Raw genomic sequence first — 16,317 nt, forward strand, 5'->3', positions numbered from 1 at the left:
AGAAAATACCTGTACCGAGCCACCATGTCTGTCTGCTGCAAGGTGAGCTCTCAAATGATGGGGATTTGCCTGCTGGGAGTCCCAAGCTGCCCTGTGGTCTGTCGACTGCCATTTATTTAATGCATGTGGCATGCATGGAAGAAGAAAAACCCAAAATGTTAAACATCGCATCCTTATAATATAGAAAACAAATGTATAAAAGGAAATTTTAAAAACCCTTACTATTCTGAGTCACAGATGCAATTATCTTTGCATAGTGAATGTGGAGAAATTTCAATGAAAACGCTACAATTATGTAATGATCAACCACAAAAATAAAATAGCACCACAGAATTTTAGAAGTGAAAGGACTTTAGATATCATAGACTCCACTTTCTAATTTTATAAATAAAGTTAACAAAAACTAGAGAGGTAAAAATGACATGGTCAAGAACACACTCCATAAACCATGAAATGTTCTAAAAAGCCATTCACTATATCTTCTTACAATAGAGGTCCCCACTGGTTTTCTGATAAGAAACTACTTCCAGTAACATTAAAAAAAAAAAAAAGACATTACTTAAGCAGCCACACTTAAGGTCTCAGAAAACTTAAAAATTTTTCTCTTCTTGCTTAGTACCCTGTTTCTGACTGTGAGGATAATACAAGAAAACAGAAAAGTTCCTTGAAAAATAAGAACTGCTATACAGAATACCAAGAGGATATGACAAAAAAACTTTTTAAGTGACAATCTTTCATATATGAATCCCTTTGTTTCCTTCATCTATTTTTTTCATCTGGTTCAAATTAAGAGACCTATTTCCATGAAACAGGCCGATAATTCTTAAAGATTTTAGATGACCTGGCAAGCCTGTATGGCAATAACCACAAACTATATAATAATCTACTAAAAGAATTGAGTAACGGCTTAATAGGGAGCAATTTCTGCGTTTCAGGAAAATGTGGACAGTACTAACATGGGGGAAGGCATACAATATTTAAGTTTCTATCACATGTTTGGTTCTGCACTGGCTGCTTTATATGTGTTATCTCATTTTTGAGACATAAAGTATTATCCTCATTTTACTGATGAAGACATTAAGACATTAAATACTTCTCTCACATCACTGAAGTAGCAAATAGTACACCTGGGATTCAAACTGAGAGCCTACTATTTTCCCAACATTACTACCAGGCTCATTACCACAATTACATTATGTTCTAAAGACTTCAGGGCTCTTTTCTTTCTTTTTCAACTAAAGTCACGAAAATCTGGCCACAAAGTGTCAAGTACACCAGGCTATATGCAGACTAAGAATATCAGTGGCCAGAGAAACCCTTTAGGAGAAGAGATGTTAAAATCAAGTAGACACAAAGAATACATGTTTTGGCACTAAGCTTCCTGAATTAAATTGTACAATACAAAACTACATACTCTGTGGCATAAAATATGTCATCAAAACAATTACGACAATTCTAATGTCCCTTTATTAAATCCTCCAAATTTATCACCAGAATTCAGCTGACTTTTAGGTTAAAGTGAAATAAATTAGATGAGACCATGGGACAGCAGGCAACATTTGGGAATCGTGGACCTTTTAAGAAGACACCAAAAGCTATGCAACCTCTCCTCAAAATAAACATTTGCATCCACCCAACATTTCCTGTAAAATTTCAGGATCCCCTGAACTTCAACCATTGACTCTAAGATAAAACTGTTTATCTGGGGATATTACAAAGGTTTCAGACTTTTAAAGAATTAACTTTTCGTCTTTTGGGATTATGAACTGTGGGTTTATCACACAACTTAAGCTGTTTACTGCAGCACAGATAGTTAAGAAATTTTTTTCTAGATATATAATGTTTCTATCATGATAAGAATCTACATATCTAGGTTGAAAATTCAATAAGCTATCGTAAAGGATTTCCTGGAAAAAAAAAATTGATTCCCTACATTTATTCCAAGAAGGACTACATCAACGAAATATGGTTCCCACCCTCAGTGAACTAGCAATGACCTAGCAAGACATATCTGAAACAGGTAGAAAGTTAAAACTTTAAAATATTTAAATTTATTTCAAGAAAAATTTAATTCAACAATAAAAGAAGTTTCATTTATTACAATACCTAATAGCTCAAGTAGAGATCCTCACAGAACATGAATTACTGGTCTTGTTCCACATACGTTTGAAAAATTAACTGATTTAAAAAACACATACTCCAAGTCTTCACTTCTCCCATTTCTTTCTATTTACAGCATCTTATCAGAGTACTCAAGCTATCAATGTCTTTTAATTTATACTGGAAGTAATTTATATATAAGACCCTTTACTGCCCAGTTTTTCTAAGGCAAAATTATAAAACTAATCTTTTTTAAATTGTCTATACTTTAAAGCATAAAATTATAAATACTTCCTAAATGTAGCATTTTATTTGACTACGATATTTAGTAAGTTGTGTTTCTTCTTTGATGTCATTTTTTTAACCCTCACCTCAACCCTGATGGAATACAAAATAGACAGCACACTACCCCTCTCCAAAAAGGGTTATAACCGAAAATTCTAAAGATACCGTTTAATTCAAGGTAACAGCAAAATTCTGTCAAAAATGGATTCAGTAAGGTTTCTTTATATAAAAAAGACGAGTGAAAATGTTGCTCAAAAATTTAACAGCTTCCAATTTATCTTACCCAGAAAATACAACTCTTCAATGAATCTTCTATATCTTGTCTTGAACCTGCTCTCTGCTCCAAACCAACTGCTTATTTCTCCTCAGACATATTCCACATTTTTAAACTTTTGCCTTATTTTTTTAATGCTCACTCTCTCCAAAATTCTTATTCCTTAGCCTGCCTTTAAAAATTCCATTCATTTTTCACGCTCATCTCAAAAACCACCTTTGCATATAGATCCTACATATTCCAATGATCCTCTATGGCACTTTATTAATGTATCTCCCATGGTACAGTTTATTCTGCATTGTTATGTAGTTATTTGTGAATTTGTTGTAATAATGATAACAGGAACACCAGCCACAAGAGTTGAGACTTAATGAATGCTTACTATATGCTAGTAAGAATTAACATGCATTATTTCTTTTATAGATGAGAACTGAGGCTTTGAGTGAATGAGTAACCTGCCATATCCAGGTCTGATTGATTCCAGAGGTTCAGTGAGCTCTTAGCCACTCATTACAAAGTCATTTCTCACAGGTTGTATGTTTTTCCTTACTTCTGCATTTCTGCAATGTGGAGAGCAGTAGCTTTCAAATAACAGAACTCAGTAAATAATTTATTACACTAAACTGGACTAAAGTTAGAAAGAACAGCTACTATTACAATTCATTCCAACAGGGTATCCAAATACTTCCATTCTAACAGAACAATATTCTCAAAGTTTATACTAACACCACTAATCAGGATTTGTGATTAAACAATTTTAATGTGACCATTAGGGGAAATAGCCTATGCATTGAAAATATGTGCATTTTTATCCTTAATATGTCTGTATATGGTCTGTTTTCTAGAAGAAAAGGATATGTATTTCAATCATTCAATATGTATATATAAGTATGTATACACATATGTGCAAAGACATGCACAAATTATAAAGCTTAATCTGGGCATGATAAAACACCAAATACATTTATAAACAGTGAGAAGGTAACACAGAAATAAATCAAGACAGTTCATATCTAAAAGGACAGCAAACCTGATTTTTGGATTGTATCTTATCTCTGTGGGGATGTGCTTCTCTGTTTGATGACAGAGCAGGATCTTGCTGAACTGCACCCACTGGAGTAGGCTGCGACACAATAACAATTAGCATCAATGCATTCTATTTCAGAAGTCTTATTTAAAATTATTTAGCACCTTAAAATAATAAAAAAATAATAAAAGATACTATTACATAAAGCCTTAATTAAGAAAAGGTATCTTCCTAAAATAAGTTGTTAAATATACCAAATTAAAGCAAAGAAATTATAACTACTATTTAAAGTAGCTTCAAAATATTTCAATAGTTTATCAAGTATTTATTTTTATATCAACAAAAGACCTTTTAATGTTACCATTACGTTTTAGGTTAATTCTTATAAAAAAACAAAATGTATTTGTTTATCTCTCTCATTTCCAAAGCCAATATATAAACAGAAAAAATTATGTTATGAAAATTAAGGGAATAATTTTTTAAATAAGCTAATAAAATTGGTTACTGTCAATATTTTAACTCAGAAGAGACTTTTATAAAATTTAAACTATCAAATATAATTCATAAACTATCAAATATAATTCAAAGTTTCATAATAAATGCATTAATCAAAGTTTATTCAGGTTTGCATTTTAGATACAATATGTATTCAAATCACTTTGGAGCTAAGAAAAATACAGATTAAACATTTAAGTAAGTCAATTGTTCAAAAGTACTTGAACCTGAGAGCTTGGTAGTTCCAAATATGGACAAAATTTGGTATCAGTGAACTGAAATTAAAGTAAATTTTGTAAGGCATTTTTATTTATTTAAAAAGAAGACTAGTGAGAATAAATATTTGATTTTTTTTAAATCATCTCTTCAAAGAAAGAACTTAATGTTGTGTTCATTTAAGTAATGACACTCATCCCACAGTTATGATCAAGACAAATTTTTTGGGCAGTTTTTATAGTTAAAAAAACCTAAACTTGCTCTGATACGTAAGTATCAGTCTATTGCAAAATAAGCTAAAACTGCTAGAATAATTAAAGTATACTCTAAAATTACAAATATCTTGAGCAATGACTAAAGAAAAAACTAGCTGATCTTTTAAAGTAGTCACTAGAATACTATATTTTTAAAAAGTATATTTGATATTAAGAACTAAATCAAAAGCAAAACATTCAAAATAACCCATTACTCTAAAAAGCAGACTCCAAATTCTCCCTTTTTACAAAACACAAAGAATGAATCCTTTAAAATTATTTATTCTCAATACTAAAATGTATATGGAACCACAAAAGACCCTAACAATCTTGAGAAAAAAGAACAAATCTGGAGGTATAACACTCCCTGACTTCAGACTATACTACAAACCTGCAGTAATCAAATCAGTACAGTACTGGCTTAACGACAGACATATGTCAACAGAAAAGACAGCTCAGAAATAAACCCACATATGTATGATCAATTAACCTAATTAATCTATAACAGAGGAAGCAAGAATATACAAATAACAAAAGACAGTCTCTTCAATAAGTGGTGCTGAAAAACTGGACAGCTGTGTGTAAAAGAATGAGATCAGAACATATTCTAACACCATATACAAAAACACACTCAAAACAGATTAAAGACCTTTATTATGAAACCACAAAATTCCTGGAAGAAAGCATAAGTGAACACTCTGACTTAAATTGTAGCAATATTTTTTTGGATCTGTCTCTTACGGTAGAAGAAACAAAAGCAAAAATAAACAAATGGGACCTAATTAAACTTTAAAGCTTTGACACAGCAAAGAAAACCATCAACAAAATGAAAAGACAACCTACTGAATATATCTGCAAATGATATGACTGAAAAGAGGTTAATATTCAAAATTTATGAACAGCTCATACAGTACCAAAAAAACAAACAACAAATAAGCAGATCTGAATAGTTTTCCAAAGAAAACACACAGATGGCTAAGAGATGCATGAAAAAATGTTCAACATTACTAATCATCAGAGAAATTAAAATCAAAACCATAATGAGACATCATTTCACACTTGTCAGAATGGCCATTATTAAAAAGACATGAAATAACAATTGTTGGTGAGGATATGGATAAAACGGAACCCTTGTGCACTATTGGTGGAAATTTAAATGAGTACAGCCACTATGGTAAACATTATGAAGATTCCTCAAAACACCAGAAGTATAACTACCATATGATCCAGCATTACACCGCTGGGTACATATTCAAAGAAAATGAAAAAAGTAATTCAAAAGGTTTATACACCTCAATGTTCAAAACAGCATTATATACAACAGCCAAGATATAGAAGCAACCTAAGTGCCCAGCAGCAGATGAATGGACAAAGAAGATATGGAGAGGAGCTTCCCTGGTCACTCAGTGGTAAAGAATCCACCTGCTAATGCAGGAGACATGGGTTCAGTCCCTGATTCAGAAGATCGCACATGCCTTGGGGCAATTAAACCTGAGTGCTACAACTACTCTAGAGCCCACGTGCTACAACAACTGAAGCCCGCAAGCCCGAGAGCCAAGGAAAACCACTGCAATGAGAAGCCAGCACACTGCAGCTAGAGATAGCCCCTGTTCTCTGCAACTAGAGAAAAGCCTGCACAGCAATGAAGACCCAGAACAGCCAAAAGTAAAAAGATTAAAAAAAAATTTTTTTTTTAAAGAAAAGTTAAGGAAGAACTATGGACGGAGGTTTGGGACACTGTATAGGAGGCAGGGATCAAGACCATCCCCAAGAAAAAGAGATGCAAAAGGTAAAATGGTTGGCTGAGGAGCCTTACGAATAGTTGTGAAAAGAAGAGAAGAGAAAGGCAAAGAACAAAAGTAAAGATATACCCATTTGAATGCAGAGTTCCAAAGAATAGCAAGGAGAGATAAGAAAGCCTTCCTCAGTCATCAATGCAAAGAAAGAGAGGAAAACAATAGAAGGGAAAAGACTAGAGACCTCTTCAAGAAACTCAGAGATACCAAGGGAACATTTCATGCAAACATGGGCACAATAAAGGACAGAAATGGTATGGACCTAACAGAAGCAGAAGATATTAAGAAGAGGTGGCAAGAATACACAGAAATACTATACAAAAAAAATCTTCACGTCCCAGATAACCACAATGGTGTGATCACTCACCTAGAGCCAGATATCCTGGAATGTGAAGACAAGTGGGCCTTAGGAAGCATCACTACAAACAAAGCTAGTGGAGGTGATGGAATTCCAGTTAAGCTATTTCAAATCCTAAAAGATGAAGCTGTGAAAGTGCTGCACTCAATATGCCAGCAAATTTGGAAAACTCAGCAGTGGCCACAGGACTGGAAAAGGTCAGTTTTCATTCCAATCCCAAAGAAAGGCAATGCCAAAGAATGCTCCAACTACTGCATAATTGAACTCATCTCACACGCTAGTAAAGTACTGCTCAAAATTCTCCAAGCCAGGCTTCAACAATATGTGAACCATAAACTTCCAGATGTTCAACTGGATTTAGAAAAGGCAGAGGAATCAGAGATCAAATTGCCAAAATCCATTGGATCATCGAAAAAGCAAGAGAGTTCCAGAAAAACATCTACTTCTGTTTTATTGACTAAGCCAAAGCCTTTGATTGTGTGGATCACAACAAACTGGAAAATTCCAAAAGAGAGGGGAATACCAGATCACCTGACCTGCCTCTTGAGAAACCTATATGCAGGTCAGGAAGCAACAGTTAGAACTGGACATGTAACAACAGACTGGTTCCAAATTGGGAAAGGAGTACGTCAGGCTGTATACTGTCACCCTACTTATTTAACTTATATGCAGAGTACATCATGAGAAACGCTGGGCTGGATGATGTACAAGCTGGAATCAAGATTGCCGGGAGAAATATCAGTAACCTCAGATATGCAGATGATACCACCCTTATGGCAGAAAGTGAAGAATAACTAAAAAGCCTCTTGATGAAAGTGAAAGAGGAGAGTGAAAAAGTTGGCTTAAAACTTAACTTCAGAAAACTAAGATCATGGCATCTGGTCCCATCACTTCATGACAAACAGATGGGAAACAGTGGAAACTGTGAGAGACTTTCTTTTTGGGGGCTCCAAAATCACTGCAGATGGTGAATGCAGCCATGAAATTAAAAGACGCTTACTCCTTGGAAGAAAAGTTATGACCAACCTAGACAGCATATTCAAAAGCAGAGACATGAGTTTGCCAACAAAGGTCCATTTAGTCAAAGCTATAGTTTTTCTAGTAGTCATGTATGGATGTGAGAGTTGGACCATAAAGAAAGCTGAGCACCGAACAACTGATGCTTTTGAACTGTGGTGTTGGAGAAGACTCTTGTGAGTCCCTTGGACTATAAGGAGATCCAACCAGTCCACCCTAAAGGAAATCAGCCCTAAATGTTCATTGGAAGGACTGATGCTGAAGCTGAAACTCCAATACTTCGGTCACCTGATACAAAGAACCGACTCATGTGAAAAGACCCTGAGGCTGGGAAAGATTGAAGTTGGGAGGAGAAAGGGATGACAGAGGATGAGATGGTTGGATGGCATCACCAACTCAACGGACGTAAGTCTGAGTAAACTCTGAGAGTTGGTGATGGACAGGGAAGCCTGGCATGCTGCAGTCCGTGGGGTCGCAAAGAGTTGGACATGACTGAGTGACTGAACTAGACTATACGATAAAATATTACTCAGCCATAAAAAGAATGGAATTCTGCCATTTGCAACAATGTGACTGGAACTATAGAGAATTATGCTTAGGAGAAATATACTCTTGTTATCATTATTATGTGGAGTCTTAAAAATAAAACACACAAATGAATATAACAAAAAAGGAACAGACTTAAAAATATGGAGAACAATCTTGTGGTTACCAGTGAGGAGAAAAAACAGAGGAGGGGCAAGACAAGAGTAGGGGATTAGGAGACACAAACTGCCATCTATGAAATAAATTAGTAAAAAGGATATACTGTACAGCACAGAAAAATATAGATATTATTCTGTAATAACTTAAAATGGAGTATAATCTATAAAAATTTTAAATCACTATGATGTTCACCTAAAACTCATACTGTAAATCAACTATATTTCAAAATAAAAAATTATTTGTTCTCAACTCTTTTCAAATAGAGGATCTCTACTATGAAAAAGGAAGCTAAGTACTACAAATAATCTTTTGTTTTTCTTATACAGCCTGGAGTACTCACCAACTGTTTACCAATCCAGTCATATTCATAATCAAACATATATCCTTTTCGATCAAACAAGTCAGTAAAAAGTTTTCTTAGGTAGTCATAATCTGGTTTTTCAAAAAAATCTAGCCTTCTTACATAACGAAGATATGTTGCCATTTCTTCTAGAAAGAAAATAAAAATTACTCTGATTAAACTTTTCTATATACATTTTAATAAAATTATAAATATCTAAAAGGACAAGTATTATAAGAACACATGAAAAAGTAGCAAGATTCTACTATCAGTGAAAATATTATGAACTTAATAACAATAAAATTAAAAGGGTGAAAAGAAGGGAGGAAAGGAAGTAGAGACAAAAGAAAAACCTGAGATTTAACAAGTATTATTTTTGTTTCATTTCATGAGAAAAGGCTGAAATTTTTTAAAAATAATATTTTTAATAGAAACCTTGGCTAGTACTGAAGGTTGAAATAGAAATTTCAACAATGCATAATTATTTAATCACAAAACACCATACTCAGCTCATACTGTTAATACTGATGGGAGCTGATTTATATAGGAAAGCATTTGCACTAGTTTGCTGGATGTCCTTTAGAATCTGCGACACAAACTAACTGCCTAAAAGAGGATTCAAATACTTAACGTAGGCTAAATGGTATTCTACCCAAAGGATCTAGCAACATTGCCATTTGATATTGGAATACATTCTTAAATAAGTATGGTTATACATCATTTTAATGCACATTTCTCACTATTTTTTTGCTAATGACTAATTACTTGCTTTTTATTATATACATATTTTAGACTACAGAAATTATGTTAGACAAAAAGCCAATTTAAGTGATTTTCTTATTTAAATTCAAAATGGGTCGTAAGCAGCGGAGACATCTTGCAACATCAACAACACATTTGGCGTTGGAAATACAAAAACATACACTGTGGTGGTGGTTCAAGAAGTTTTGCAAAGGAGACAAGAACCTTGAAGATGAGGAGCCCAGTGACCGGCCATTAGAAGGTTGACAACAACCAATTGAGAGCATCATCGAAGCTAATCCTCTTACAACTTACACGACAAATTGCCAAAAACATCACCGTCGACCATTCTACAGTCATTCAGCATTTGAAGCAAATTGGAAAGCTGAAAAAGCTCAATAAGTGGGTGTCTCATGAGCCAACCGCAAGTCAAAAAAATCACTGTTTTGAAGTGCTGTCTTCTCTTCTTCTACAACAACAAACCATTTCTCGATCAAATTGTGACATGCAATGAAAAGTGGATTTTATATGACCACCAGAGACAACCAGCTCAGTGGCTGGACTGTGAAGAAGCTTCAAAGCACTTCTCAAAGCCAAATTTGCACCAAAAAGAGCTGTCACTGGTTGGTGGTCTGATGCTGGCTGGTCCATTACACCATAGCTTTCTGAACCCTGGCAAAACCACTACATCTGAGAAGTATTCTCAACAAATGGATGTACTGAAAACTGAAATGCCTGCAGCCCAATGGCCCAATTCTTCTCCATGACAATGCCTGACTACACATCATACAAAAAACGCTTCAATGGGTCAACAAACTGGGCTAAGAAGTTTTGCCTCATCTGCTATATTCACCTGACCTCTCGCCAACTGATAACCACTTCTTTAAGCATCTCGATGACTTTTTGCAGGGAAAATGCTTCCACAATCAGCAGGAGGCAGAAAATGCTTTCCAAGACTTCATCGAATCTGGAAGCACGTATTTTTATGCTGCTGCTGCTGCTGCTAAGTCGCTTCAGTCGTGTCTGACTCTGTGCGACCCCAGAGACAGCACCCACCAGGCTCCCCTGTCCCTGGGATTCAGGAATAAACAAACTTCTCTCTAGTGGGCAAAACTGTGTTGTCTTGGTCTTGTTCCTATTTTGTCCTGGTTGTCTTGTAATGGTTCCTATTTTGATTAAAAGAGCCTGGTTATAATGATTTAAATTCACAGTCTGAAATCACAATTACTTTTGCAGCAACCTACTTTGGCCACCTCATGCGAAGAGTTGACTCACTGAAAAAGACTCTGATGCTGGGAGGGATTGGGGGCAGGAGGAGAAGGGGACAGAGGATGAGATGGCTGGATGGCATCACCAACTCGATGGACATGAGTTTGAGTAAACTCCAGGAGTTGGTAATGGACAGGGAGGCCTGACGTGCTGAGATTCATGGGGTCGCAAAGAATTGGACACGACTGAGCGACTGAACTGAACTGAACTGAATATAAGCTCCATCTTCTACCTTCAAGTTTGGTTCTCATTTACTGTTACTGCATAAATCACAACCCCCTTCATGGATCACAGCCTTGTCACGGTGAAGAGGCTTGCGTAACTCAATGAAGCTGTGAACCATGCCATGCTGGGCCACCCAAGACAGATGGGTCACAGTGAAGAGTTCTCACAAAACGTGATCCAATGGAAAAGGAAATTGCAACCCACTCCAGTATTCTTGCCTGGAGAATCCCATAAACTATATGAAAAGGGAAAGATACATGATGCCAGAAGATGACCCTTCCAAGTCTGAAGGTGCCCAATATGCTACTGGGGAAGAGCGGAGGGCAATTACTAATAGCTCCAGAAAGAATGAAGCAGCTGGGCCAAAGTGGAAAATGATGCTCAGTTACGGTTGTGTCTGCTGGTGAAAGTAAAGTAGATGCTATAAAGAACAATACTGTAGCTAGCACACTGAAGCAACCTAGATGTCCATCGGCAGACAAATGGATAAGGAAGTTGTGGTACATATACACAATGGAATATTACTCAGCTATGAAAAAGGACACATTTGAGTCAATCCTAATGAAGTGGATAAAACTGGAGCCTATTATATAGGGTGAAGTAAGTCAGATGTTAATGCATATATATGCAGTATGTTAATGCATATATATGAAATTTAGAAAGATGGCAATGACTACCCTATATGCAAGACAGCAAAAGAGACACAGGTGTAAAGAAAAACTTTTGGACTCTGTGGGAGAAGGCAAGGGTGGGACAATTTGAGAGAATAGCATTGAAACATGTATATTACCATATGTAAAACAGATGACCAGTTCAAGTTCGATACATAAAGCAGGGCACTCAAAGCTGGTGCTCTGGGACAACCCAGAGAGATGGGGTGCAGGGGGAGGTGGGGCAGAGGATTCAGGAAGGAGGGACACATGTACACCCATGGCTGATTCATGTCAATGTATGGCAAAAACCACCACAATATTATAAAGTAATTAGCCTCCAATTAAATAAATTAAAAAAAAAAAAAAATAGAGACCAATATTGCATAGGAACCTGGAATGTTAGGTCCATGAATCAAGGTAAACTGGACATGGTCAAGGAGATGGCAAGAGTGAATATCAACATTTTAGGAATCAGTGAACTAAAATGGACAAGATTTGGGTGAATTTAATTCAGATGGCCATTATATCAACTATATGGGCAAGAATCCCTTAGAAGAAATGAAGCAGTCCTCATAGTCAACAAACAGTCCAAAATGCAGTACCTGGGTACAATCTCAAAAATGACAGAATGATCTTGGTTTATTTCCAAGGCAAACCATTCAACATCTCATTAATTAAGTGTATACTCCAACCACTGATACTGAAGAAGCTGAAGCTGACTGGTTCTATGAAGACCAATAACACCTTCTAGAACTAACACCAAAAACAGATGTCCTTTTCATAATTAGGCTGTGTGTATGTGTGCTCAGTCATGTCTGACTCTTTGCAAGTCTACCCCAAGGACTGAGCCTGCCAGGCTCCTCTGTCCATGGGATTTCTCAGGCAAGAATACTGGAGTGGGTTGCCATTTCCTTCTCCAGGGGATCTTCCCAACCCAGGGATCGAACCCACATCTCTCGAGTCTACTACATTGGCAGCTGGGTTCTTTACCACTAGCACCACTTGGAAAGCCCTTCATAATCTTGGGGACTGGAATGCAAAAGGAAAAAGTCAAGAGTTATCCACAACAATACACAAGTATCCACAATAATACACAAGTTTGGCCTTGGAATACAAAATGAAGCAGGGGAAAGGTTAAAAGAATTTTGTCAAGGGAACATATTAGTCATAGCAAACACCTTTTCCAACACAAGAGACGATTCTATACATGGACATCACCAAATGATCAACAGCAAAATCAGACTGATTATATTCTCTGCAGCTGAAGATAGAGAAGCTCTATACAGGTAGCAAAAACAAGACCTGGAGCTGACTGTGGCTCAGATCATGAGCTTCTTACTGCAAAATTCAGGCTTAAATTGAAGAAAGTAGGGGAAACCACTATACCTAAAACAAATCCCTTATGATTATACAGTGGAGACGAAGAACAGATTCAAGGGATTAGATTTACTAGAGAGAGTGCCTGAAGAACTATGGATTGAGGTGTATAACACTGTACAGGAGGCAGTGAATGAAACCATCCCAAAGAAAAAAAATGCAAGGAAGCAAAGTGGTTGTCTGAGGAGGATTAGGAAGCTAAGGAAAGCAGAGAACTAAAAGGCAAGGGATAAAGGGAAAGATATACCCAACTGAATGCTAGCAAGGCTATGCTCAAAATCTTTCAAGCAAGGCTTCAGAAGTATGTGAACCAAGAACTTCCAGAAGTACAAGCTGGGTTTAGAAAAGGCAGAGGAACCAGAAATCAAATTGCCAACACTTGCTGGATCATGGAGAAAGCAAGGGACTCCCAGAAAAGCATCTACTTCTGCGTTAGCCTTTGCCTGTGCAGATCACAACAAACTGTGGAAAATTCTTAAAGAGATGGGAATACCAGACCACCTTAACCTGTCTCCTGAGAAAACTGAATGTGGGTCAAGAAGCAACAGTTAGAACTGGACATGAAACACTGGACTGGTTCAAAATTGAGAAAGGAGGATGACAAGGCTGTATACTGTCACCCTGCTTATTTAAATTCTATGCAGAGTACATTATGCAAATGCTAAGCTGAATGAATCACAAGCTGGAATCAAGACTGCCAGGAGAAATATCAACAACCTCAGATATGTAGATAATACCACTCTAACAGCACAAAGTGAAGAGGAACTAAAGAGTCTATTGACGAGGGTCCAAGATCAGAGTGAAAAAGCTCTCTTAAAACACAACATTCAAAAAAATAACATCATGGCATCCAGTTGCATCACTTCCTGTCAAATAGAAGGGGAAAAAGTAGAAGCAGTGACAGATTTTATTTTCTTGGGCTCCAGAATTACTGTGGACAGTGTCTGCAGCCATGAAATTAAAAGACACTTGCTCCTTGGAAGGAAACCTGTAACAAACCTAGGAGCATATTAAAAAGAAGAGACATCACTTTGCTGACAAAAGGTCTATACAGTCAAAGCTATGGTTTTTCCAGTAGTTGTGTACAGATATGAGAGTTGGACCATAAAGAAGGCTAAGTGCCAAAGAACTGATACTTTCAAACTGTGGCAGTGGTGAAGACTTTTGAGAGTCCCGTGGATTGCAAGAAGACCTAATCAATCAATTCTAAAGGAAATCAACCCTGTTTATTCACTGGACCTAAAGCCCTGTATTTGGCTAACAGATTTGCAAAGAGCCGACTCACTGGAAAAGACCGAGATGCTGGGAAACATTGAAGGCAAAAGGAAAAGGGGGCCACAGAGGATGCAATGGTTGGCAAGCATCACTGACACAACGGACGTGAATTTGAACAAACTCCAGGAGATAGTGGGAAACAGGGGAGCTTGGTATGCTACAGTCCAATGGGTCGCAAAGAGTCGGACATGACTTAGGGACTGAACAACAACAAAATATTCTAACAGGTATTTTAACACATTACAGACACATTACTCTTATCCGTTAATTAATTTAGAAATCTTAAGTAAATTTTTGTTGATTGATTTCATGTGAGTTGCCAAAAAACTACATGAGAACAAAACTATCTTCAGGAAATAAAAAATCAGCCTAAAAGCAGTAAGGTTAGCAGATTTTGCTGTACTTGGAAAACTAGACTACATCATACATCACATACCTCCTTTGAGATTGATACTGAGTTTCAAATGACTAAAACTGGATACCAAAACTTTACAGTTGGTATTTCTGAGCAAATATTTCAACTTATTGAAAGTATGCTGTTGAAGAAAATACTATTTTAGCTGGTACTGGCCAACACTATAAGAAGGATTTTTTTCCATTACTATCATCTTACAAAGCAAACACATAAATTGCCCCTGTGGTCTGTGTATCAAATGCTGACATCTTTTAAACCATATTTTTTAAGCATGAAAAAAGTACTTATAAACTTAAGTAATGACAATTAACACTTACAGTTTTCTGTGTATAATAAGCACATGTATCAGTACAGCATTATTCATTACCTGGAAAATTTTCACATAACACTTCTATTGGTGTGGCTCGTTTTGTATCTCCAATTTTCTGATACCTCTCCTTTAATGTGTCAGCCTAAAATAGAAAGTAAAAACTCTTGAAAAGTAATTTTAAAATTAAATACTTGGAAGAAAGTATCTTAATAAATTAATAACTTATTAAACTCAATAAAGAAACACAAAAACAATTACCTTTAAACCTTGCCAAGGAAGACTGCCTCTCAGAAAATACATGAACATGTGACCTAACGCTTCTAAGTCATCTCTTCTACTTTGTTCTGAAATATAAGAGAAACATAAATTTAATGTTCCTTTCCCAGTAAAGGATGGAAGAATGGAAAAATGATTCTTTCCTTACATGTAAATTAATTCCTGATAATTCCTCAAAGTCCAGCATATAAAATACAAATCTAATCATGCCTAAACAATAATGGTTTTACAGTAAAATTATCATGCATTTAAAAAATATGACACTATGATTTCTTTACATGCTACTGGAGATTTCTTTCTTTCCCTAAATATTAATATCTATTCCTACAAATAAGGTAAGGAGGAACGGGTTCCATGATGAAAAACAGAGTCACTGTGTACTACAGCTCCATTTTACAAGATATACAATATAACATATTAAAAATTTTGAAAATACCTAGAACTAACAACGTTTAACTTTCTTTAGTCCTCCATTTCCTAAACTTAAATGAGCACAAAAATTCCATCCCACATACCATACTCTCCATTACTATTAAATACCATTAATACATTGCAAAATATATTTTTAAAAGCACTTGCGTTTGACACATTCCAATGGTAGTAACTCCTCCGGCAGCACCAAAAATATGCTACCAGAACAAATTGCCATTTTCAAGTTTCTATTGTTCTAGTAACAAAAGGTTGTATAGCATATAACTGAATGATATAATAACAGACCAAGACTCAGAGAGGTACTTACAAATATTTGCTGAGTAAATTTTTTTTTTTCAATTTGTCACTTGACCTAAATGCTTAATTTTTGTTAGTATTTTAAAATAATACAAAAATTCTAAAAGTAAGAGGAGATAATAATAGTTTAATAAGAGGATGTTCATGTGCAAGATGTTTCATCCAAATGAACACTAAGAC

General features: G+C 35.8%; 1 protein-coding gene across 10 annotated transcripts in view; it reads right to left on the reverse strand.

The window, feature by feature from the left end:
• CSNK1G3 (casein kinase 1 gamma 3) overlaps window positions 1–16,317 on the reverse strand; it is a 123,436-nt gene that overhangs the window by 34,148 nt on the left and 72,971 nt on the right. For 5 of the 10 annotated variants that reach the window (XM_070374067.1, XM_070374072.1, XM_070374068.1 and 2 more), the window contains 5 exons: window positions 15,391–15,476; window positions 15,190–15,274; window positions 8,868–9,016; window positions 3,690–3,782; window positions 10–105 (listed from right to left, as the gene is read on the reverse strand). In XM_070374067.1, coding sequence (XP_070230168.1) covers window positions 10–105; window positions 3,690–3,782; window positions 8,868–9,016; window positions 15,190–15,274; window positions 15,391–15,476 — 509 coding nt within the window. The remainder of the gene's footprint in view (window positions 1–9; window positions 106–3,689; window positions 3,783–8,867; window positions 9,017–15,189; window positions 15,275–15,390; window positions 15,477–16,317) is intronic. The other 5 variants (XM_070374076.1, XM_070374074.1, XM_070374071.1 and 2 more) reach the window with 4 other exon arrangements.

The sequence above is a fragment of the Bos mutus genome, chromosome 7, assembly GCF_027580195.1.
Source record: "Bos mutus isolate GX-2022 chromosome 7, NWIPB_WYAK_1.1, whole genome shotgun sequence".
Classification (NCBI taxonomy): Eukaryota; Metazoa; Chordata; class Mammalia; order Artiodactyla; family Bovidae; genus Bos; species Bos mutus.